General features: G+C 43.3%; 1 protein-coding gene across 8 annotated transcripts in view; it reads right to left on the reverse strand.

Annotated features, from left to right (window-relative positions):
* Window positions 1–4,310: 4,310 nt before the first annotated feature.
* Window positions 4,311–27,245, reverse strand: part of ANKRD29 (ankyrin repeat domain 29) — a 63,768-nt gene continuing 40,833 nt past the window's right edge. For 2 of the 8 annotated variants that reach the window (XM_049900738.1, XM_049900739.1), the window contains one exon: window positions 18,629–21,539. In XM_049900738.1, the coding sequence (XP_049756695.1) occupies window positions 20,664–21,539 (876 nt within the window). In that variant the 3' untranslated portion in view covers window positions 18,629–20,663. The other 6 variants (XM_049900745.1, XM_049900743.1, XM_049900740.1 and 3 more) reach the window with 6 other exon arrangements.

The following is a 27,245-nucleotide window of genomic DNA, read 5'->3' on the forward strand; positions in this document are numbered from 1 at the left end:
TTGACACATGTACCCAATTCTTTTGGGTTCTTAATAGACTTACAAAAATTGTTGTTAATTGTGGTTAAATATGTATTCTGTAAGTCTTTTAAAACTCTATACTGAAGTAAGCTGAAGTTTACAGAAATCATTTAAAATAGCTGACAGCGACAACTCATGACTTCAGTATCAGTGATTATGACTGAGTCAGAAACGGGGACTTTTGGTCAGAATTATGGTAAAATATTATTCACCCTAGTACTTCTGTTGGTGATTAATCCAGTCATGGGTTGCGCAATGTCACTTCCACTCAGTGTGGTAATAATTTGCAACTTTGCAGCCAGTGTTTCCACCTGGCATTCCCTTCTCTGGAAGGCTTCAGTCACACATAGTTTCATTTGCCTGGTGTGATTTTTGGTCTAGTCTTTCCTAAATTAGGGAGTCTGATTCCTGTAAGTGGAAGCACTCTTTCTATGGCTATTCTTTAATTCTTTAAAACAGCAACTGTGGGAAGTGGAAAGAATAACAGCATTTCTCTTATTAAAGATTTAGAGGATTAAATCATACTGAGGGTGGGAAGAAGAACAAAAGAACCAAAGACAGACGAAGTAATTCTGTTGACCCAGGTAACACTGATGATCCATCTAAAAACTAAAGATCTTTAATTAACCTCCTTCAATTGTTAAAACATGATCTCACTCACATTTTTAAATTATCTTATTTAAAATGCTGCTAAAAAAATAAGGAAAGACCCTAAGACTTTCCAGTCCTACTTAAGTCTAAATTATTTAACTGAGGGCTAAGTATAACGCAAAGAAAATATTTGTATTACTGGTTTACCTCATTGTGCTTAGTAGGTTAAGTAAAGACGTAGGCAGGCCCTAGAGGAATGTGAAATTCTTCTTATTTTTGCCCACAGGGTGTAGAGCTTGTTTTTTGCTTGTTCTGATGCTCAAGAAAGTACAAGAGCATGAAAAATCATAACATGACAGCACTTTGTTCATAGCTGGGCCACAGGTGGTCTACTGCACTTATTTTTTCACATCTTATCACAGTGAGATAAAATTCACTAATTTAAACCAATTAAACAGCACAGATGAACATATTTTCTCTCATTTTTCCATGAAGTTACTAAAACGTTTACTCACAGGCCCATCTGCATCGCACCTTACATATCTTACACGTCTGTAATATTGTACAAAGTACTTTCTTTGATGTTGCCTTAGTCTTGGTGACAAAGCAGAGGCAATGCATTTTGACAGTTGTCAAGGATTCCTAGAAAGGGTCGAAGTCATTTCATACATAAAATTCTATCCAATTACCATTAGCATCATTTCAAGAAAAGTGTATTTTAACTTTAGCTCCAGGTCCTGGCCAGTCACTAACTCTTACCCTCTCTGTCACAGATCCAGAGTTGTTTCATAACTGAACAAACTCACCAAAGGCAAAACTGTGGAGTGAAAGAAGTCCGGTATTTCTCAGTCCTTGTGTTATAGGGGAAACCCTGGCAGCGTAGTGGTTAAGTGCTACGTCTGCTAACCAAAGGGTCGGCAGTCCGAATCCGCCAGGTGCTCCTTGGAAACTCTATGGGGCAGTTCTACTCTGGCCTATAGGGTTGTTATGAGTCGAAATTGACTTGACGGCACTGGGTCTGGTTTGGTTTTGTGTTATAGGACCTCACTTCTTCATGAAGTACATTGCCTACTCTCCTCTGCTTGAAACTCCCTCCTCCCTTGATTTGTGTCTCACTTCCCACTCCTGCCCATTTCATCTCATCTCCTTTGCAGACTTCTTTCTTCAATGTTCCTTCCTCAGTTATCACCTTTCTCTTACCAGCTCTCATTGGGGGACCTCATCCACCCCATGACGTTGACCATTACCTCTAAACAGATGATTCCCAGATCAGTAACAACAGCCTGATCCTAAGCATTAAGCTGTTATTTCCAACTGCCTCCTCAGTATCTAATACTTCATAGATTCTTTAAATATGCCCAAACTCTTTCTTTTTCTCTCCTCCAAATCTGCTATTTCCTAACAGTTATTCGCACCATCTACCATGTAAATCTTACGGGCAGAAAAGTTAGGGCTGCTTACAATATTGGCCCTGGGCTGGCATCTGGAACTTGGCCAGCAAACAGGTCCTTACACTGATACAAAACTTTCCCCAAATGATAAGGGTGGCTCTTATCATAGTTGCCTAAACTGTGTACGAACAATGTGGTTTACACGGAATACCTGTTTTCCTTCTGAAAGTTGGAACCTTTGTTATGTGCTAGAGGGTGCCTATGTGACCGCTCCCAGTAAAAGCCTTGGGCACCAAGACTCTAATGAGCTACCCTATTAGGTAACTCTTTACACTTTGTCACAGCTCATTGCTGGAGGAATTAGGAGTGTCTTGAGCAAATACACTGGGAGAGAACTCTTGGGAACTTGTACCTGGTTTCCTGTGTCTTCACTCCTTTTTTATTCATCCTCTTGCTGGTTTCACTTTGTAACACTTTGCTGTAATCTCAGCTGTGACTATGACTATGTGATGAATCCTGTTGAGCTAAGGTCCAGGGTCGCCAACAAACAGAACAACTTATACACATAGGCACTGATGGAACGACGCTTTACTCACACAGGGAAGAGACAGAGCAAGGTCAGCTTAACTAGCAGCCACCGGTCTCCCATGGCCAATGAGTCATTTCCCATGGCTGGCACAGGGCAGATGTGCTGCACCAGAACAGAGACAGAAGTGGGGTGGGCCAGGTGTCACATAACACACACACTGAGCCAAGTAGTTCCTGGGAATATTGAGATGTGGTCAGGGCAACACGGGAGGCATGTGCTGACAGTCCAACAGCTGCTCTGGGGTATGGTTTGGGTTAAGCTGTCCTAGTAACAGGGAGTCAGCCCACCCTCTCATTCCGTCCAAGAAGCCAGGCTGACACACCTGGTCCTAAGCACGAGGTTCATTTGTGGATCACAGGGGAAGGCACCAGGCTGCACTCAGGCTACCTGTCCTACAAGTCCTGCAAGTCCTCCTAGTGGATCACTCAAACTGGCAGTGGTCGTGAGGACCCCTGACACAACTTAGAATAATCCTTAATATTTTCCCTCACCCTCTATATTCAATTAATTACCAATTATCATTAGTTCTATCTCTATTTTAGAAATGTGTTCCATATTCTCTACCCTCACTACCTTGACACTACAACTGTGATTTCACCTGGGACCACTGTGCTTCCTCTCCTCAAAAAGGGAAACCTTCAGGGTGGAGGACAGCACCAAGCCAACGCTCCCAGGGAGATAGCTCTCAAAGCCAGTGTCTTCAGCTGTGAGATGGGGATAATAGTAGGGCCTATTTCACAGGGTTGTTGTCAGGAGTGGATGAGAAAATGCATATGAACTTTCCATAATGTACGTGAAGTACACAGCACACACTAATCCCTTAACAAATGTTAGCTACTATTAATAGTAACTTTTTTTTTTTTTTTGTATTATTAGGAGTACCTGGGTGGCACAAACGGTTAAGTGCTTGACTATCAGCCAAGAAATTGGCAGTCAGAACCCACCCAGAAGTGCCTTGGAAGATAGGCCAGCAGTCTGCTTCTGAAAGGTCACGGCTGTGCAAACCCTACGAAGCAGTTCTATTCTGCACACATAGGGTTGCGTGAGTCAGACTTGACTCAATGCAACTAACAACATTAGTATTATTATTAACCTATTAATGTTATTATTAACAATCTGCAGAGGCCTCGCCCGGTCACCATCTGTGAAGCTCAGCCAGTTCCAGCACCAAAATCACTTTGTTAGGAAACCAGGAACTCCGCTTCTCACCCCTACAATCTGCAAGCCCACCTCAAAATGCAGGCATCTCTGTCCGGTTCCAAGTAGTGTGGTATTTGGGGGTGCTCTCTTTCTTGGAGTAGGCGGCCCAGGGTGGGTTAATGATGAGATGTAGTTTGGTTGTGGCTGCAGAGGGCGGATGGAGAGGGGGGCAGTCAGAAAGGCTCCAGATTCCCGATGTCACTGCTGCAGATATTTGTTCCCTAAACAAGACATTCTGCAGCATCACTGGGTGTTTCACAAGAGAAAACTACTGCAAAGGACTCAAGAGCCAGGCCCATCAGAGACCATAAGAACAGAAACTCAGTGTCTTCAGCGACTATCCTAGGAGTTCTGTCTGAATGAAATGTCTTTTGGGTTCATTACAAAAGTCCTCCACAATAGACATGATGAGATCATAGGTCTGTTAGTAAAATGAAGTTTACAGATCTATTCAGAATTCCAAATATCAATATATTTATCAACAGGGCTGACTTATGTCACTCCAAAAATTCTTGCTAATAAAAATTACAGAGAAAGACCTAATTAAAAACAAATAGAAAAAAAGCAGCACAGGCAACTGAGGTGCTGTATTAACTTTATTTTGAATTACAGCGTGGAGTATGTCAACAAACAAATGAAGTGATGAAAACCTTTTGTAGTTCAATGAAATAGGTGGTTTGCATAGGAACTTCTAGCTTTAAATCTCAGGATGCAGGGCTAACAGAATTGTGAATTAGATTATAACATAAAGTAAGAATCGTCTACTTGTGTGCAAACTAAAATGCAATTTAACTTTAAATAAGAGAACTTTTGTTCAGTCTTTGGTGGGCGATTAATATAATCATCTTCCCTGCTATGGATAATATCCTAATTTCATCTAGATTAAATGTGATTCTTCTAAGCCAGACACCTCTTACCTACAGTAAGAAGGCTTCCATTAAATGTTGTTAAAGCTACTGGATTTATTTTTGTGGCCCTAATATTGTTTGAGAACATTATCCACCCAAAACAATCTAAGGAATAGGCCAAGGACATGTTTTACGGAAAGCATTAGATTTGTGATTCATCCCACTTATCTTGTGGAACTTTGTTTTCAGTACCCATAGTGCTGTTTTGATTTTTATCAGAGATGAGCAATAATTTTTGGCATGAGGGTCAACTAAGGGAAAAAAAAATAAGCATTTAAGGCTACCTTACTTTCCTCTTCAAATGAATATAGCTTTCTGAACTCCCATGGTGGGGGGGATGTGTATTTGTACAATTTTGTTGAGTGAAAGGATGTCAGTGAGGAAAGTGACACTATTTTTAGCTACCAAAATATTTCTATCTGGGTGTGTTAGCAACACAGACAGAATTTCTAATTGTTTACCCTGAAATTAGAATGCAGGCTTTATGCATAGCTAGTCAGACTATAGGCGCCTCTGGGGCAATGAGGTGCTCATTACTGATTTATATATTATACTAAATACACCAAGTTCTTGGGCAAAAGACACTTGCTTGTGATATAGATCAAAACAGGCCGATTTTGTTCGATTGATCATAACAAATATTTTAAAGAATATTTTCTAATTTCAAAAATTATACTCTATCATTTACTGACTTAGAGATTATGCTTTCAGTACAACTGTAAACTGTTTTTAAAAACATCTGAGATCACAACATTTCCCTCTATCCCAACATGTGTTTACATAGAACACTGGCTGGAAACCAGAGCAGAACATGAACAAGAAAACCGAAGACACGTTAACGACAGAACCACCGCCAGCGTTTACTACGGTAGGGAGGTTACAGACAGGAGGTTTAACTTTTGTGTGTGCAGTCAGGCACTGAGGGAGGCATTTAGACACCCGTGATTATAAAGTGCATTGAATATAAATTTTGACCCCCACAAAAGAATAATTCAATAAAATCCAGGCATCTTTCCTGGAATCAATCAGTCTAGAAACATGCATAGATGGACACTTATTAAAAGCTAGGTAACACTTTTATTACTTAGACTCTGGCAATAAAGACAGCAACACACTATACCTGCATATATCACATTTTATCCCAGGACGTCAAAGTCACTGCATCAAGCAACATGGCGTTGAAGCTTAAGGTTCCTCAGCATATTAAGTCTACTTACATATGGCATGGGAAACAGATTTCCAAACAGTAGATCCAAACTCAGTGCTCAAGGAGACAAACCTAAATTTGTGGCTTGTAATTTTCTGAATTTCTACATCTGCCACTTGCATCCTAACATACCTACAATGTTGACTCTAAGTAAAAATGATTTTTAAATGTCAGGAATAAGATGAGGAACAACTAGCAAATATACAACTTGTCTTTTTTATAGTCTGATAGCCCATCTTTGAAAATCACATGGTGGAACGTCAGCAGTGGCTTTTTAACAATGTATGTTTACACATAGATCCATGATAGTTGTAGCTATGATCCTTGGGTAGAAGAAAACCTTTTACACTGGAATGACATAGATATAAATAATATGACAGATCTATATATTTTTACACACCTACACTTAACACAAAAGCAAAAGTGGATCAATTTCTGTACTGAAGGTCAGACTTTCAGTCCTCTACAAGAACAAAGTTTCCTGTCTCCTTGCCCAGTGCTGAAAACCTTGTCTATCTTAGTTTAACTGAGAGACCCAAGTCAGCGTAGTGAAAATGAGCTTCTGTGAAATCCATGAGTGTGCCAGGCCCCACTGGACCTGAGTTACTTGCCAGTGTGAGAAGCCCACGGTCAAGTGAGGGGAAGGGGCCCAGAGCCATTTTGTTCTCAACTCAATGCACAAAGCACAGTTCTTCTCTATCAGGGCCCACAGGCTGGCCATTCTGAGCATTTTCTTTCTTAAAAGAATTCCTGGCAATATCTGAAAATCAATTTCTTTTTGGACAATGTGGTTAAAGTTTCTATCTTTCCATCAAAGATGGAATTAAGTTAGCTCTTCCTGTGAGGTTCTTTACTTCGGAGCAGACGCAATATTCGTTCATTTGTGGTTAGTTCTGCTGGAAGTTCATTGGCCTGTAAGAAGATAGGCATTAGTGAATTTTTGGAATGGGGGTGATTTTAGGGACTCCAAAGAGGGCATCCGACCTAAACTTTCTCCTCCACTGATGAAACCCCCCACCCTGGACGTACTCTTTCGTGTTAGTGCCTTAACTAACGCAAATGTATAAACACCACCTGGTATTTTCTCATCTCATTGTTAGTATTACTGTTCTGTCCACCCATAGCCCTTACTAGACTGTACCTGGAGGGCATGTCTTGTTAATCACTGCATTCTCATTTCCCAGCACAATGCTTAGCACATTGGGTAAGTGCTCAATAAATACTGGTGAAATGAAATTTAATACCTTATATTTAATCAGTTTATTATATGGGATGGTCTGTCCCTAAGAGACTGAGGACTCAGGACAGGTATCTTTTGATGAGAAGGCAGAGTTAGGACACATGCAGAGCATAAGAGATGCCTGGGAAAGAACAGCTTCAGGTCAGTGGCTACAACTTTCCACCTGACCCAGTCTCACTGATGCCCTTTCTTTCCAGATTGCTGTGAGACACATCCTTTAGGCTTTTGGTGAGCAAGTCTTTACCATATGCAGTAAATGTTACGGGGCAGTTGTTTTCAAACTTTTTGGTCTCAGGACCCTTTGACACTCTTCAAAATTATTAAGGACCCCAACAAACTTTTATTTTTAACTTACTAGAAATCAAAACTCAGAAAATTAAAAAAATATATTAATTCATTATAACAAAGCCATTATACTTTAATATAAATAACATTAATGAAAAATAACTAAATTAAAAAAAAATATGTGAGAAGACTGGCACTGTTCACAGTTTTGCCAATTTCTTTAATCTCTTGGCTTAACAGAAGACAGCTGGATTCTCTTTTCCATTTCTGAATCAATCTACTGTGATACGTCGCTTTGGTCAAAGCATATGAAGAAAATTTACCTTCCACAGGTATGTGGTTGGGAAAAGGTGGAGTATTTTCACAGCCTGTTCACAGAATTGTGGCTACCCTTCTTTGATGCTATACCAATACTCCACAAATGCTAGTTTCTTAAAGGATAGCTGCAATGTGGAATCTGAAAGCTCATCAATGGACTTTGGTGCCCTGTTCATTAAAGTCCATGGGTCTGGCTTGCACTGTGACTGCATCTTTTACCCAGGCATGATTTGTGACATCTTGCATTGATCACTTGGAAAATACTGGTTCACTAAATTATGCAGATCTTCTAAGCATTGTCCCATTTCATCATACAATATCAAAAAATCACATATTTCATTAATACTATCACTGGTTTCATCAGAAAAGCCTTTAAGTATTGGGAAGCTGTCAAGCTCTCAGTGGTGAATACAAATTTTATAAAATTCTAATGTTCACTTGAAAGTTTAAATTTTTCCATGGGCGACAAATACTGCCTGCTACTTTTCTTGAACTGACAGGCTCACTTTGTCATTTTTGATAAAATTTCTGCCAAATACTCAAGTCTGAATAACCGTAGTTTGTATACAAGTCATTCTTTCAGGTAAAAATGGTGTTTCATGAAAACAGTGGCCAGTTCCCCTGGCAATTCAAACAACTGCACACTGCCTTTGTCTGAGATAACCATCGAACTTCAGTATACAGAAATGCTTCATACTATTTCCCATTTTGTCACACAGAATATTAAAAAGATACCATATGATGCAGCAATTCCACTCCAAGGAATATATCTTAGAGAAATAAGAGCGTCACACGAATAGATATATGCACACCCACCCATGTTCACTGAAGCATTGTTCACAATAGCAAAAAGATGGAAACAACCTAGATGCCCATCAACAGATGAATGGATAAACAAACTGTGGCACATACGCACAATGGAGTATTACACAAGGATAAAGAACAACGACGAATCTGTGAAGCATCTCATAACAGGGATGCATCTGGAGGACATTATGTTGAATGAAATTAGTTAATCACAAAAGGCCAAATATTGTATGAGACCGCTACTGTAAAAACTCATGAAAAGATTTACATACAAAAAGAAACAATCTTTGATAGTTATGGGGAGGGGAGGGGTAGAGATGGAAAAACGCTTAATAGACAATAGATAAGGGGTAACTGGTGAAGGGTAAGACAGTGCACAATACTGGGGAAGCCAGCATAACTGGTATAAGGCAAGGCCATGGTAGCTCCACAGACACATCCAAACTCCGTGAGGAACCGAATTGCTGGGCTGGGGGCGACTGGGGTCTTAAAAGTCTGTGAGCGGCCATCTAGGACACTCCACTGGTCTCACCCCTTCGGGAGCAAGAAGGAATGAGGAAAATTAAAGACACAAGGGAAAAATTAGTCCAAAGGACTAATGGACCACATCTACCACAGCCTCTACCAGATTGAGTCAAGTACAACTAGTAGATGGTACCCAGCAACTGCCACTGACTGCTCTGACAGGGATCCCAATAGAGGGTCCCAGACAGAGCTGAAGAAAAATATAGGACAAAATTCTAAGTAAAAAAGAAAGACCAGACTTGCTGGCCTGACAGAGATTGGAGAAACCCTGAGAGTATGGCCCCCAGACGCCCCTTCAGCTCAGTAATGAGGCCACTCCTGAGGTTCGCCCTTCAGCCAAAGATTGAACAGGTCCATGGAACAAAACAAGACTAAAGGGGCGCACCAGCCCTGGGGTGGGGAGTGGAAGGTAGGAGTGAACAGGAAAGCTGGTAATACGGAACCCAGGGTTGAGACGGGAGAGTGTTGACATGTCATAGGGTTGTTAACCAATGTCATACAACAATGTGTGTACTGTTTGATGAGAAACTAGTTTGCTCTGTAAACCTTCATCTAAAGTTCAATTAAAAAAAAGGATATTAAAAAGACATGTATCAAGATTCAAGATTTAATAAAATCATTTTCTTACTGTTTCATCAGACTTTTTTTATTATATTATTATTTTCTAAAATATTAAATAGACTTATGCTTCATCCTGTCTCAGAGTTAAGCACTCAGGAGTAACTGAGCTATTTTACATCAGTTATTGGTACCTGGTGGGCAGGCCAGCAGGTAGCCAGAAGACCTAGTCCAGTCAGGAAGAGGAGGGCATCTAAGAAGCTGTATCTCTGTCTCTAAGTTTATCAGCTGCCTGTGTGACCATCTCCAGGACTGTCCATAAACTTTGCTCTTAAACGTTTATACCCTCAACCTGTGTCTGTTGTCAAGTTTTGGCCAATCACATGACTGTTCTATGTGTCATCTGCATATTTCATTTTTTTAAATTGTACTTTAGTTGAACGTTTACAGGGCAAACCAGTTTCTCTTTAAACTATTAATACGCATATTGTTTGCGACATTGGTTGCCAACCCCATGACATATCAACACTCTCCCCTTCTCAACCTTGGGTTACCTACTTTCCTGTTCCCTCCTGCTTTCCCTTCTCGTCCTTGCCCCTGGGCTGGTATGCCCATTTAATCTCATTTTGATCTGTGTATTTCTAAAAACCTGGTCTCATTCCTCCTCTCTCTGCCTGATGGTCCCCACTGAATTCCCACGGTGCAAAGGCTGTATGGACAGCTGTAATCACTAGTGCCCCAGGCGAGCCCCTAAAGTCCATCTTATCCATTACAAAGCAGATCCGAAAGTCCACATTCACGATACCCAGCATTAGAACACCATACTCCCCCACTGTCCCTGGGAGAAGGTGGGTTCCGAGTCCTCATTTGGAAGTGTCAGAACACAGGACCCTGTGCCCATGGAGACAGGAACAGTGTGGACAGTGGCTACTGGGGCCACTGGCTGGCCCTCTCCTCAGGCATGTGCCTCATACCTGTGTGCCTGGAACCTCTCAAGGCCCAGGGTAGAAGTCCTGGAACCCCTTAAGCAGAAGGGTTCTAGCACTAGCTCAGAAGTTACTTTTCCAAGGAAGTTTTAATAGTAACATCTCTGCTTATAGCTCTTGTCACTCTGTATTGCAATTTGTGTTTTAATTGTCTTTATTCCCACTAAACTCTGGGCCAATGAAGACAGAGCCTGTGTGTATCCCCAGCAAGTAGCACAGCGTGTGGTATCTAGCAGGTACTCAGTAAGTGCTTGTTGAATGAGCAAATGAAGGCCAAGAATACTCCCTGAAGAATCCTGGGAAGCTGCTGGCATCCCAGCACCCTTACTTCTGGATGTGCCATCAAAGAGGCTGGCTTTGATGGTGGACAGGTTGGCTGGTGGGAGCTTTCCTGGCGGCTATTCCCAGGTCGCTAAGGGCTTCTGCAACATGACACTCCAACATGAGTAGCCCACGTGTAGATTTAGAATTTTAGGGAGGGTCTAATTTCCAGCATTTTGCCCACTGGAAATGACTCATAACCATTACTGCTGCGATTCCAGGAGACACACAATATAAGGGTACTAACGTGTTCCCCTGCCTTAATTCAATACCAGGTAGTTCGCCAACAAAAACTGATCTTTTTAGGAAGTCTGTGTATAAGGTCTAAAGACAAGAGAACAACTGTGATTTCAACTGGCTTATTACACAGCTAGGCTAGCTAATTGAAAACAAATCCAAGTATCTCAGGAAGAGATAATCAGAGATGTCTTTAAGCAGTTCAATGACAGGAATGGGGAAATAATAATTCTACACGCTAAGTGGAATGAAAGCTACCCTTGTCATATTTAATTGGTACGTCTTAATGGTTTCTTTTTAAAACATCATGACAATTACATTATATGATTTTGTTATTATTAAAAAATTAAATACAGTAGTAGATGCTTATGAAAATTCAGAGTAAATAATTATAATGTGAAAGTTGCTTTTCACACCTCCCCTCTATTAACAAGTGCCAATCCCAATTCCTCCTTCAAAAGTTAGTGGTTTAGCACAGAAAAAACATTCTTTGATGGTTACGAGGATGGGGAGGGAGAGAGGGGAACTCGCCAACGCCAACTACATAGTAAACAAGAATTATCTTAGGTGAAGGGAAGGACAACACACAATACAGGGCAAGTCAGGACAACTGGACTAAACCAAAAGCCAAGAAGTTTCCTGAATACAACCAAGCACGTCAAGGGACAGTGTAGCAGGGGCAGGGGTTTGGGAGACATGGTTTCAGGGGACATCTAGGTCAAGTGGCTTAACAAAGTTTACTAACAAAATGTTCTGCATCCCACTTTGGTGAGTGGCATCTGGGGTTTTAAAAGCTTGCGAGTGGCCATCTAAGATGCATCATTTCGTCCCAATCCACTTGGAGCAAAGAAGAATGAAGAATATCAAAGACACAAGGAAAATATTAGCCCAAGAGACAATAGGGGCCACATAAACCAGAGACTCCATCAACATGGGATGAGAAGAACTAGATGGTGCCTGGCTACCACCAACGACCATCCTGGCAGGAAACACAACATAGAGTCCCTGATGGAGGAGAAAAGTGTGGTGCAGAACTCAAATTCATGTCAAGAGACCAGACTTAACGGTCTGACTGAGACTAAAGGAACCCTAGAAGACACATTCCCTGGATTCTTTGTTAACCCAGAACTAAAACCCTTCCCGAGACCAACTCTTCAGACAAAGAATAGACTGGACTATAAGACATAAAATGATACTCATGAAGAGTGTGCTTCTTAGTTCAAGCAGATACGCAAGATTAAATGGGTAGCTCCGGTCCAGAGGTGAGATGAGAAGGCAGAAAGGGACAGGAGCCGGTTGAATGCACACAGGAAATCTGGGGTGGAAAGGAGGAATGTACAAGTCACACTGTTTGGATAGCAACTAGGGTCACATAACAATGTATGTATAAATTTTTGTATGAGTAACTTGAGCTGTGAATTTTCACCTAAAGCACAATTAAAAAAAAAAAAAAGAGAAGAGAGATTGACTTAAGACACACACACACACACACACACACACACACACACACACACACACAAAGTTAGTGGTTTAGTAAGAAACTAGTCCTACAGGACAGTCTGTACAAACCCTGGCTTCATATACTCTGAGACTAGATGAGGCCCAGCTACCACTACTGACCATTCTAACTGGGGCCAAAATAGATGGGCCCTGATCAAACGGGAGAAAAATGTGGAACAGAACATCAAATTCCTAAAAAATAGACTTACCGGACCAGTTGAGACAGGGGGACTCCCTGAGACTACTGCCTGAGATACTCTTCAAACCCTGAACCGAAACTAACGCTGAGGTCACCTTGCAGCTAAATAACAGACTGGCTCACAAAATAATGAATATCACCTGTAAGTGATATTTGGCCTGAGACCAAACGGCCAACCATTACTTTAAAACAAAGATGAGAATGTAAGGGGGCTAGGAAACTAGATTAATGGAAGTGGAGCAATCAGAATGGAAATAATGAGAATGTTCACACATCATTTTTTAAAGAATATAGCCAATGTCACTGAACAATTAGTGTAGAAATTGTTGAATGGGAACCTAAACTGCTATGTAAACTTTCACTGAAAACACAGTAAAATGTTATTAAAAAAAAAAAAAGTTAGTGGTTTAGTGTGTTTTCTCAAGACATTTCCTAGGCTACTCTCCTGCAATCTGTACATCTGACTGCTCAAGCAGGTGCTGGATAGGAAAAACTACAATGACAATCCCTTTTTCTATTGTTTCTGTGCATTCTTCCATCTCCATATTTGGCCCACCTGTAAATGATGGATTTAGAATTACTAAAACTATAGGTTGGTTTCCTCACAGTGGTGGGTACTCCTATTAACAATAAAAAAGCAACATTTTCCCCAGGTAGCCATAAGAAATTCTCAAGATACTGAGCATCCTCAGTTGGCATAACACAGTTTATAAAGAAAATGTTCTACATTCTACTTTGGTGAGTAGCGTCTGGGGTCTTCAAAGCTCGTGAGCGGCCATCTAAAATACGCCACTGGACTAACCCTGTCGGAAGCAAGGAGAATAAGGAAAACCAAAGACACAAGGGAAAGATGAGTCCAAAGGACTAATGGACCACAACTATCACAGCCTCCACCAGACTGAATCCATCACAACTAGATGGTGCCCAGCTACCACCACTGACTGCTCCGACAGGGATCACAACAGATGGTCCTAGACAGAGATGGAGAAAAATGTAGAACAAAATTCTAAATCACAAAAAGAAGACCAGACTTACTGGCCTGATAGAGACTGGAGAAACCCTGAGAGTATGGCCCCTGGATACCCTTTTAGCTCAGTACTGAAGTCACTCCTGAGGTTCACCCTTCAGCCATAGACAGGCCCATAAAACAGAATGAAACTAAAGATGCGCACCAGCCCAGGGGCAAAGACGAGAAGGCAGGAGGGGACAGGCAAGCTGGTGCTCGGGAACCCAAAGTTGAGAAGGGAGAGTGTTGACATGTCGTGGGGTGGGCAACCAACGTCACAAAACAATATGTGTACTAATTGTTTAATGAGAAGCTAGTTTGTAAAAAAAAAAAAAAGATATGAGCATCCAACTTATGGAGGATGGTGATAACCAGGATTTTGACATTTTTAGAGCATTCTTTGATGATAAAACACTCATAACCCTTACTTTCCATAACTGCTGCCTCCTCCCCCCTCCCCCCCCCCCCCCGCCACCAAGGATGCTTCACCATTGTTAACTGAAAACCGCTGATAATACTGGTTTGTTAGTATGGTTTCCTGGGTCCAATTGTGCTGCTCACTGATAACCTACTAATAGCAACCATGCATGCCTTTATTATACATAAGTATGAATAGTGACTGTAGCCAGAGAGATACTTATCCCTGGCTTAGGAAGACACTGTCTTATCTCTTTGCAGAAGGGTCCAATGGAGTTACGAGATGGTAAAGCTGGTACCTTGTTTCTTAGAGCTGGGTCCGCCCCTGCTTCCAGGAGCAGAGCTACTGTTTTGATATTACCACTGAGCACTGCTGCATGGAGTGCTGACGTCCCATTCTAAGAGAAAAGACAATGTGGGTTAGGAGTGAGCTCACAGACACCATAAACCACGTAGACACCAAAAACCAGCCTGCGTGATGAGACTAACTTCAGAGCCTCACCCTTCCTTATCTTTCCTCTTACTTACAGACTTAAATACTCTAGAACATGTGATAGGAAGCATACGCACGCATGTGCGCGCGCACACACAGGGTGCCAAACGTGTTTTCTCTTCAAGGACAACATATGCAGTCATTGTACTGGAGGGGAGCCACTTCCAGCAAGTCTGGAGGAATGGCACAGAAACTCCACTCACGCAGGTGGCTAGAGAGTGACTGTGACATTACGGGGCTTATGACTAAGAGTGCATGAGGTGAGAAAAATCCTGTGATCTCTGAGTTGGAACATTTCTCTGCACAGAATGGCTTGGTGGATGGACTGCTGACATTTTATGAAACTGACTACAAACATTTATTGAAATAAGAAAGCCAGATTCTGGGAGGTGAGGGGAAGAGAGTACAACAAAACTAATCTAAGAACAATGGCAGACATATGACACCTGTCTTGGGGGTACATATGTCCGTGAATAGGACCTAACTAAAAGTTTGGTTTCCAAATTAACTATTTTAAAAAAAACCCACTCTCATTCTGTAACAGAGTAAATTGCAGCAAACTGGCGTTTTTCTACATTTGCTTTTATAATATGTACAGTAATTCACTGATCGGGTAATATTTCACTCACCTCAACCTCAATCAGCCTGTCCACTTCACCGAGGTGTGAGTGATACAGCTAAGGGTCAAAAAAAAAGCTAAAAAAAGGGCTCTTTGAAATGCAACTACATATGGCAAAGTCCATTTCTAAAGCCCATTACTTTGATTCAGACAGTTTACTCTCACAGGCTGTTTGGTCTTCCTTTAGAGTTTTAACAAGTGCAGCGTTTTGGTTTCCAAGTTCATGGAAGATTAGAAGCAGTTACTGGGACAGGGTAGAGGGGCCAGTACACTGACATCAGCAGTTATGTATTACCTGACAGCAAGAATGGAATTCAAAAATGAAAAGAGCAGACACACCGTCTCCAAAACCCGCCTGGCGTCTTTCAAGGGCAAGTAGACATTATACAGATCAATGGACCCTGAGGGCACAGCCCAAAGAGTCGGAAACCACTGTGTCAAGTTTAGAACAGGTTTGGTATCCCCTGTTTTAGAAAACAAGAGAATATATATCAGGGATCAGCAAACTATGGCCAAATCTAGCCTGCCATCTGTTCTTGTACGTCCTGCGAGCTAAGAATTGTTTTTATGTTTTTAAATGGTTGAAAAAAATAAAAAGAATACTTAGTGACATGTGAAAATATGAAATTCCATAAATACCATGTCCATAAATAAAGTTTTCTTGGAACGCAGCCATGCTCGTTCACTTAGGCATTGTCCTTTGCTGCTTCAGGGCTACAATGGAAGAGCTGAGTCACTGTGACTGGCCCAAAGTCCCAAATACTTACTACCTGGCTGTAAACGGACAAAGTTTGCCGACCCCTGGCATACACTGTAGTTTTATATTAATCCAAAATGATAAAAACTTAAGAGTTTCAGGGCTCTGTTCTGTGTAAGAACCTTCCAGATGGATGTTTGAGGCTTGTTTTACTTTATCCAAGGTAACAAAGCAGACTAGTTCTGTGGTCCAGAGAATGAAGGGAAGGACCGTGAGCATCTGTTCCTCCAAATGATATCAATACGGCTTACTTTCAAATTTAGTGATTTCATTAACCAAAAACAAAAACCAAACCAGTTCCCCTGGAGTTGATTCTGACTCATGGAGAACCTATGTGTGTCACAGTAGAACTGTGCTCCATAGGGTTTTCGATGGCTGATTTTTGGAAGCAGATCACCAGGTCTTTCTTCTGAGGTGCCTCTGGGAAGACCGAAACTACCAACCTCTTGGTTGGCAGCAAGTACGTTAACTGTTTGCACTACCTGGGGACTTCTAGCGATTTCATTGCTACTGTCTAATTTTTTCTGGAAAACTCAGTACCGATGGACTCTGCTTCACTCTTTTACCACCTTCTCATTTCTCACATGGATCTCCAGATCTAGAAGCTGTAGGTGTGTTCTTTTAAGAATACAACAAGTTAACTATACCCAAATTCTACCGCAGACCCTAAGTATGGGCCCTCCCTCTTTTGGAGATTGGTACAATTTCTCTTTAGGCCTTACCTTCAAAATACCAAGGGTGGGTGAGAATTTAAGCAATTCCTCTATAACATCACTGTACCCTTTGTTGGCTGCTTTCAGTAACGCTGTTGTGCCGTCCTTAACAGAGAAAGGAAGATAAAAGTTGACCGTTAATATATGTGCTGACTGAGAACCAGATGTTAGTCAGAAACCGGGGGCACATCTATCAGAACGAGGCAAGATGCATAAACTAAAGCACGGACCTGCGATGTCTCTTAATCTAGATGCATTTTAGAGCATATTAAGCAGTTAATTCTGCATGAAAGACTATCAGACAAAATATATGGCTTATTATCTGAGAAGCCTACCATCTGGGGATTCATATGCCTCAGAACACTGCGTGAGGGACGTGGGGAATTTCAAGGGCATATTTTTAGGGCACTGACAGACTGAAGAGACATGCTAAGCCTGCAGTCCATGACTCAGGAGACATCAATTGTGAAGCTGTTTTTAATAATTTAATGTTGAACTATTATTTACTCTTTTAAAATTTTAAATGTGCCTTTTCTTTTTACCTTCCCCTGTATGCAACCTTGCCCTAGTCTACCCCAGGTACCTACTTTCCTGTGTGTGTGTTAAGGGGGACAGATTGAAATCTGTTAAAAAGTAGGCAAGGACAAATTAAAAAATTAATATTCGACTGTGTCATCAGATTTTGCCCTGAGAAGAGACTTTCCAGGCTGCTGTTTCTCCTGCTTTAATGCATTGCTCGCTGTGTCTGGAGGACTTGGCCCACAGAGTTCCCCTCCAGACAAGGAGAACCACTGCCTTCCACTGCAGGTTGGCTGGAATCAGGAAGAAGAAACAGTGGGAGAGAGAACAGTGAGAAAGTCAGGAATGTATCTTCTGATTTCTCTTTTCTGGGCTTGGACTTGGAGAGGCGGAAGGTGGGTCAGATAAATGAAGGAAATACTAAGGGCAAAGGGGCCAGGCACAGTAAAAAACAAAAACCCAAGAGGTGAATACGGTCAGGCAGAAAAGTCTCCCCAGGCTGCCCTCAGTTGCTATGTGGCAAAGGGCTCGCTGAGGTAGAAGTGCTAGATGGGGACAGTGGGATGATGGAGGGTGTGGCAGAAGCTACATGGGTCTGTAGCTGGGGGGAGTTGGGAGCACAACGGGGCGCACTTCCCAACCCTAAACAACAGACCCTGCACTGCCCAGCTGCAGACCTTGGCACAGAGGCCAGCAGAAGGTACAGCCCTGGGTGGGCCAGTGGAAGTTAGGAACACACAGCCCAGGGAATCCTGAGCCCCAGGTCTCCCAATCCTCCCACCAGGCCCGAAGATAAGTCTCCATCATCCTCAACTCATTCATAAGTCATCTCAGGTGGAGGAGAACCTTTGTGGAATTGAACATTTTTCTTCCTTAGAGACTGTGCAGCACTTGCTGGAAGCAATGGGTCACACCAAGCTTCAACTGAATTGGATGCTTAATTTGTTTCCCTTCTAAATACCAGGTGGAGGTTGGGAGAAAACCCAGGTGAGTTATAGTTAACACAGAGACACACTCTCTCTGCACCTCTCAGCTGAGTTATATCCTGGAGCTTCTTTACGTGCATTTTCAACCCTGAGCCCACAGTTGAGCCCTTTTCATTGGGACACTCACGTTCCGGGCAGCGTCCCGCTCGGCTCCACGCAGCAGCATCACCCTCACCACCTCGCTGTGGCCCATCTGTGACGCGATCCACAACGGCGCTGTCCCGTCCTGGTGGGAGAACCAGGGTGGCCCACTGTGACATTGGGGCTTGGACCCAACAACTCATACAGAGCTCCTTAGCATCAAGTTTCTGAAACTTAAAGCCTTGGGAAGGGGCTCCCTGACAACAAATCACACACTTCCCAGGTAATTCAGATGCTGGCTAGTACTGATCAGTGTTGCTCACTGATCTATAACCATAAGTTGCCGTCAAGTGGATTCTGATTCATGGTGGCCCCACGTGTGTCAGAGTAGAGCTATCTTCCGTGGGGTTTTCGATGGATGATTTTTCAGTAGGTTGTCAGGCCCTTCTTTCAAGGCATCTCTGGGTGGACTCAAACCACCAAACTTGCTGTTAGCAGCTGAGCATGTAAACTGTGTGCACCACCCAGGGACCCCCACTAATCTATACAGACTGGTATCCGGTAGTGCCAGGGCTACTTGGGTAAATGCTGATATTCAGCTTTTGGTTTATAAAAACAGCTATTTTACAGTAGACCCTTTTACATTGGAGTGTTTTATAGGACTGGTGTTCCATGGAGCCCCGTATTTTTCCCCCCGACTCTGTAGTTTGTTTACTTAGCTGGTGAGTCACACTTATGGTAATGTGCACACCACAACACACCCTGTTAAGCGGGTGCCTTCATGTGGAGTGGGCAGTTTCCTTTGAGGTGGGATCTGAGGGCCAGAGACTAAAGACAAATCTCCTACTCCTCTACTGTGATGTCCAAAATTCTCCACATCCACACCACTGTTTAAGGACTTCACAGTCATTTTATATGGAATGTGATACTGTGTCTTCTGGGAGGTGATAACATCAGCTAGTTATGACATTTTTGGTATTACTTGCTGTGTATTATTTCCCCACAACTTTTTTATGTTAACCGTGGGCTATGAGGCTGAGAGGTATTGCTCCAGGTGGAGAGGATTTGAGTGTAGGGTGGTTCCTGCCTGAGAGAATGGAAAATGAAAATCCTTCTAGTGCTGGGGGTGGGGGAGAGGGCAGGAGAGGCCAGAGGTCAGGCACGAATGCCCATGCTCACCTCTCCTTCTGGGTTGAATCTGGGAATGAGACAGTAAGCTTAGGGTGGTAGAAACACCCAGATAAATTATAGGGAACCCCACATGGGGAAGAGTTTTCTCTTGTTGAGGTGAAGCTCAGAGAAATTGCAAGCCCTGTAGAGAAGCTCAGTTCTCAGCTGGTGCCTGAGAGATATCGTTAGGTGCTGTCGAGTCGGTTCCGATTCATAGCGACCCTATGCACAACAGAATAAAACACCGCCCGGTCCTGAGCCATCCCTACAATTGTTGTTATGCTTGAGCTCATTGTTGCAGCCACTGTGTCAATGCACCTAGTTGAGGGTCTTCCTCTTTTCCACTGACCCGGTACTCTGCCAAGCATGATGTCCTTCTCCAAGGACTGATCCCTCCTGACAACATATCCAAAGTATGTAAGACACAGTCTCGCCATCCTTGCTTCTAAGGAGCATTCTTGTTGTCCTTCTAAGACAGATTTGTTCGTTCTTTTTGAAGTCCATGGTATATTCAATATTATTCACCAACACCACAATTCAAAGGCGTCAATTCTTCTTTGGGCTTCCTTATTCATCGTCCAGCTTTCACATGCGTATGATGCAATTGAAAATACCATGGCTTGGGTCAGGCGCACCTTAGTCTTCAGGGTGACATCTTTGCTCTTTGACACTTTAAAGAGGTCCTTTGCAGCAGATTTACCCAATGCAATGCGTCTTTTGATTTCTTGACTGCCGCTTCCATGGCTGTTGATTGTGGAGCCAAGTAAAATGAAATCGTTCACAACTTCAATCTTTTCTCCGTTTATCATAATGTTGCTCTTTGGTCCAGTTGTGAGGATTTTTGTCTTCTTTTTGTTGAGGTGCAGTCCATGCTGAAGGCTGTGGTCTTTGATCTTCATTAGTAAGTGCTTCAAGTCCTTTTCACTTTCAGCAAGCAAGGTTGTGTCATCTGCATAATGCAGGTTGTTAATGAGTCTTCCGCCAATCCTGATGCCCCGTTCTTCAAATAGTCTAGCTTCTCAGATTATTTTCTCAGCATACAGATTAAATAGATATGGTGAAAGAATACAACCCTGACACACATCTTTCCTGACTTTAAACCAATCAGAATCCCCTTGTTCTGTCCGAACAACTGCCTCTTGATCTATGTAAAAGTTCCTCATGAGCACAATTAAGTGTTCTGGAATTCCCATTCTTTGCAATGTTATCCATAATTTGTTATGATCCACACAGTCGAATGCCTTTGCATAGTCAATAAAACACAGGTAAATGTCCTTCTGGTATTCTCTGCTTTCAGCCAGGATCCATCTGACATCAGCAATGATATCCCTGGTTCCACGTCCTCTTCTTAAACCGGCCTGAATTTCTGGCAGTTCCCTGTCGATACGCTGCTGCAGCCGTTTTTGAATGATCTTCAGCAAAATTTTGCTTGCGTGTGATATTAATGATATCGTTCTATAATTTCCGCATTTGGTTGGATCACCTTTCTTGGGAAGAGGCATAAATATGGATCTCTTCCAGTCAGTTGGCCAGGAAGCTATCTTCCATATTTCTTGGCATAGACGAGTGAGCACCTCCAGTGCTGCATCTGTTTGTTGAAACATCTCAATCGATAGTCCATCAATTCCTAGAGCCTTGTTTTTCGCCAATGCCTTCAGAGCAGCTTGGACTTCTTCCTTCAGTACCATTGGTTCCTGGTCATATGCCACCTCCTGAAATGGTTGAACATCGACTAATTCTTTTTGGTATAATGACTCTGTGTATTCCTTCCATCTTCTTCTGATGCTTCCTGCGTCATATAATATTTTCCCCACAGAATCCTTCACTATTGCAGCTCGAGGTTTGAATTTTTTCTTTAGTTCTTTGAGCTTGAGAAATGCTGAGCGTGTTCTTCCCTTTTGGGTGAGAGAGAGAAGAGAAATACCATGGGAGTCGTCTGGGCCAGTGGACCTGCAACTGAGCCTAAGTCATCATGGCCCACATTGCTTGGCCTCTGGGTATCCAGGTGACCTGCTGGCCTGTGGGAAATCACAAGTGCTAAGGGCAACAGTAGCTTACAGTAAATCGGGTTGGGAAAAGAAGGCCACTGAGGGTCATAACCTCAGGCCCAGAGATGATGGCAGGGCCAGCACGATGGTGGGACCAGGTGTGTTTCCTTGGGTACCAGTGGAGGGTGCCTGGGGAGTGGAGAGTCAGCATAAGGGAGAGACATGAATCTCCCCACCCCACCCCAATGCCAGGGTGAGAGTCTAAGAAGTCAGGTCACTTTAGAGAGGAAAGCAGGAGGAAGGAGAAGAACCCAGAATTGACTAAACCTCTGCGGTAATGAAGGTGATGTGGCCCAAAGGACTGCTTTCGCCAGATAAGACTGAACACCCATCAGTGGGACTGGGGGCTGAAGGGCCAGATGATTCAGTTATAGAATATAAAGTTACATTTCTGCTGCTGGGTGTAATTTCGATTCCACCCTACTAACCACGGGAGGCACGAGGGTTATTATCTACTGCTGTCCTGGCAAAGGGACAGAGCAGAACGATCTCTGAGCAGGTAGTGGAGGATGGCAATCAGGACCCTAGGGGGATCCTGGGCACTGAGGGGCAGCTGGAGGACATTGAGGACACCGGCACCTTAGTGTCTTAGGAGAGATATGGGGAAGACATGCTGAAACAAAGGATGAGGAAGGTTGAAGACAACCTTCATCTACTTCATAATGTCTCCAAGCACCTCTTAGACCTTGAATCTGAATATTTATCATTTCAACCAAACCAAACCCGTTGCCATCGAGTTAATTCCGATTCAAAGCGACACCACAGGACAGAGTAGAACTGCCCCATAGGGTTTCCAAGGAGTGCCTGGTGGATTCGAACGGCTGACCTTTTGATCAGCAGCCGAACTTTTAATCACTGCGCCACCAAGGTTTCCTATCTATCATTAGCAAGGATACATCGCACCTTAAATTGTTCTTTTAGTTTAGTTTACACTTCCATATTCTTTATTTAATGATTCTCCCAATTCAGGATTCAATCATTTATTCATGCATTCAATCAACCAACAATTACTGAGCATTTTCCAAGTCTCAGGCAGAGTGCTTAGGCACAAAAGACATGGTCTCTGTTCTCAAAGGAACTCAGTCTAGTGGAGAAAAGACACGAGTTCAGATGCATCTCAGCAGGATGCGGTGCTACAATAAGGCTATGGACAAAGGTGCACAAGATGAACCAGGAGAGGGGCCGTTTTACCATGGGGGAGTTGTGGAGTCAGCTTCCCAAGTGGGGTGATATCTGAGCTGGGTCTGGAAGGGTATCTGGATTCTGCCAGGTATATTCCTAGTAGAAGGATGAGCAGGACAGATTCACCGTGGCTTGGAATTCAGGTGGCTGCAGCACAGGGCATGGGGTGGGAGGGGGGGCATGGCAGCAGGACAGGAAGTCTGGGCTCCAGAAAGTCCTAGAGTAGCACAGGGATTGAAATGACCACTTCTCCCTGCTCACACGCTCTGGGTTCATTTTGTTTTCTGTCGATCTCTACGAGAGGGTAGGTAAGGAAACGCAGCGCACGGCTGTTCCAGCTGCCATTCAAGGCCTGCTTGTTACTAGTAAGATTATTTTAATTGATACTAATATGTGGGAAAGTGCTGGAGAGGTACTGTTTGGGAAACAATTGTTAGTATTATCTATTCATAGCAATATTACTACTCAAATATTTATCATCATAATTGAAATAGTCATGGTAGGTGGAAAAAGCAGTCACTATGTCCTGGCTGTGAGACCTTAGGCAAATCATTCTGAGCCTCAGTGTCCTCTGCAAAAATATTAGCCTCACAGAGATATCATGGAATGAGAAAACCTACATACGGGTGTTGCGCACAAGGACTGGCTAATACTAAAAAATACTAGGTATCTAGAAAACGCTGGCGTCCCATGGTAGTGTAAACAGTTAAAGTTCTAGGCTGCTAACCAAAAAGCTGGAGGTTACAGTCCACCCAGAAGTACCTCAGAAGAAAGGACTGGTGATTCACTTCCAAAAAATTAGCCACTGAAAACTCTGTGGAACACAGTTCTACTCTGACACCCACGGGGCTGCCATGAGTCAGAATCGACTCAAGGGCAATCGGGGGTGCTGGTAGCAGTTTTTGTTGAGTCTGAACATGATTTATTGTGAAAATAATAAATAATACCTTAATTTGTACTTTTACTTTATAAAGCACTTCTACATACTTGATTTGATTCTCCCAATTGCCCAGTGAGAGAACTGATTAGTGAGCAGGTGGGAACAACTGGGTAAAACGAAATTTGGGGGTCACGTGTGTATTTTAGTACTGGCGATTACCTCTTCCAATCTGGTGTTGGAACCCAGGGAACTGAAAGGGAGTTAGAGCATTACCGTCAAACCAAGTTATCGGTCAACTGTCTAGAAGAGGATTTCCTCTTCGCCTGTACATCTCCATTGGTTTTCTCTTATTTTTTCCTTCTAGTATGATGGTCAGGGAGTCCCTAGGTGGCACAAACAGTTAAGTGCTCAACTACTAGCCAAAAGGTTGGCAGTTTGGACCCTCCCAGGGGCACCTTGGAAGACAGGTCTATCAATCTGCTTCTGAAATGACACAGCCCTTAAACCCCATGGGGCAGTTCTACTTTGTACACAGGGGGTCCTATGAGTTGGAATCAACTTGACAACTAATAACAACATTATGATGGTCAGAGTCTTCATTCAGAAGATGACTTTGTAATGAAAGGGATGGAAAGTAAGTCAATTTAGCTCCTTTTTGTAGAGTTTTGAAGAGAATCAGGATGGGAAAAAAGCAGATTTTAAAATGTTCAAATATTTTATGAAAAAATATATAGTTTAAAAATATTTTCAATCAAATAAACTACCCTGACGTAGACGTTACAACCTCTATAGTACTTTGTTAAAGGAAGTAAAACATTTAGCTTGAAGAAGAAAGGATTCATGAGTTACAGGAGCTCTCATTTACTGTTTGTCTGCACAACACCTGGAAAAGGATTTAGACTTATATTCTAGACCAAGTGGTAACAAAAGGACTGGTTGTTGATAGAAAAATAGACTAAATATCCATCTCAGCTAGTGATTAAACAGTTTGACTCATATCAGCTCTACGTGGTGAGGACATATGAAAGTAACGAAAACGAGTTTTTAGGCTATGGATTTCAATGATCCTTGTGACTCCTGGCCTCTTTACCTAGGACAATTTAGAAGGAAAATTTTTTTTCAAGTTTTAAATCAAGAACTTAGTCTTTCCGAAGTGTGTGCTTGCTTTGTATTTTATGACTTCTCATCACAAAAGGGGTTTCCATTAGTTCCTCGGTGATAAAGTTAAAAAGAAAAGTTATTCCTAGAGAACATGGAAATTACTGAACAATATCATTAATATCACATGCAAGTAAAATTTTGCTGAAGATAATTCAAAAATGGCTGCAGCAGTGTAGCAACCAGGAACTGCGAGAAATGCAAGCCGGGAGGTGGGCCAAGATGGCAGAGGAGTCAGATGCTTTATGTCTTCCCTCTTACAACAAAGACCCAAAAAAACAAGTGAACCAGATACAACGTCAATTTAGGAGCCCTAAGTATCAAAGACAAGGCTGAAGAATCAGACTGAGCAACAGGTGGAAGGAGAGACAATTGAAAAGCAGTGAGAACAGAGAATTACGGATCGTCGATACCCTGCTAGCCCAGCCTGCACAGTGTGGACAAATTGAGTCAAGCAAGCAGTGTTCCCAGCCAAAACCTGCCCAACCTGGTGCAGCTAAGCAGGAGCAACGCTGCACGTACTGCCAGAGTCAGCCAGGAGTGCTTCCGTTTCTGCGAAAGTTAAGTACCTGGACCCAACCCACCACGGGCACCCCAGCCCGTCCCCAAGCAAAGCTCCACAGGCCGAAGGGCACTCTCATCTCCTCCCTCATTCCTTCTCCCCACTCAGACACCAGTCCAGTGGCACTCAACACCACCACGCCCCCTAAGCTGGGAACTCAAGGTCCTGGTTTGGAGGTGCTCGCCCCTTCACCCAGCCACCAGTGCTGGAAATCCATGGATTTGCAGAACCCTCCACCCTCTCTGATCACCTGTGCCTGTGCCTGACTGGCTGAACTGGAATGGCTATATTGGGATAAGGCAGGCAGCAAACCCAGCTGAAGCCCACTTCACCTGCTCAGCTAAGGGCGAGCTGCAGACCTGAGGCATTAAACACCACACCGCCGCCTAAGCCAGTAGCTTGTGGCCCAGTCTGGGGCACCCACCCCTTTGTCCAGCGAGGGGGTCCATGGGCTTGCAGTGTCTTCTGCTTCCTCTGGTTACCTGCATCAGAGCCCTGCTGGCTGCACCCACAGTGTGGCCATATTGAGCAAAGCAAGTGGCATCCCCAGCCAAAACCCACTCCACCTGGTGCACACAAGCAGGAGCAACTCTGCACTCACGGCCAGAGATAGGAGTGCTTCACACCCTATTAAAGTTAACTGCACCCACCCACTCACCATGCACAACCCAGCCTCCTGTGCCAGAGGTACACGGGCCCTGAGGAGCACTCCCATCCTACTTGCCCTTTCTCTCTCCTGAAGCTGCAGACCTCTGGCATTCACCACCGCCTTGCCCCCTAACATAGGAGCTCAATCACACACACTTCGGGCCTGCAGGCCAGTGGTACTGCCCACTCTATCCAGCTGCCCACGTTGGGGGCCTGAGGACTGGTGGTGCCACTTAACCTCTCCAACCAATGGCACTGGGTGCCTGAGAACCAGCTGCACAATCTCCCTCATGACGCATTCTAGTGGACGTAGGGATGCACTACAACTGGGCACCTGTGGGCAGGTGACATCCTCTGGCTCCTTCCCCACATCGACCCCTCCTGCAACCAGAGGCTTGTACCTGCTCTGAACACCCACACGCAGCCCTGACCACCTGGGACTGTTGGTGAGAGTCTCTGTACCACACACTGGTGACCAACAACCCGGGCACCTTCGTCCCAACCAACCGGTAAGCAGAGAGTGCACATATAACACCCAGCCCAACAACCAGGGAGAACACTCCCTGTCCCCATTGACAGGTGACCATCAGGCAGATACATTACCTCACCAAAAATGACACTGACATCCTCAGTAGCCCTGCAAGAATAGTGTACAGGGACCTGTGCTCACACACCTAGTTGATGCTTCACCCACCAGGAGACAGGATGTGAGAGCTTCAACGTGGACAGATTAGTGACCTGAATGGCATGCACACCAAGCCTACTCAGATATATCAAAACAAAACAAAAATTCAGGATGTGGCAAATATACAATAAATAAATATAATAACTTCTTGATGCTTCAGAGACAACAGACAATATCAAATCACATAAAGAAGCAGGACAAGACAGCTCCAGCAAGTGGCCAAAATAAAGAACTAGAAAACTTTGCAGAGAAGAAAAGGTAATGGAACTACCTGATAATTCAAAAGACTAATACACAGAGCTCTTCAAGAGATCAAAGAAGAGGTCAGAGCAAACACAGACAAAACCAAGGAAAACACAGACAAAGCAACAGAAGGATTCAGGAAAACAATACGAGAACAAAACAACAGAATTAACGGACCATTAGAAATCATACAAA

Source organism: Elephas maximus, chromosome 11 (assembly GCF_024166365.1).
Source record: "Elephas maximus indicus isolate mEleMax1 chromosome 11, mEleMax1 primary haplotype, whole genome shotgun sequence".
In the NCBI taxonomy this organism is placed as follows: Eukaryota; Metazoa; Chordata; class Mammalia; order Proboscidea; family Elephantidae; genus Elephas; species Elephas maximus.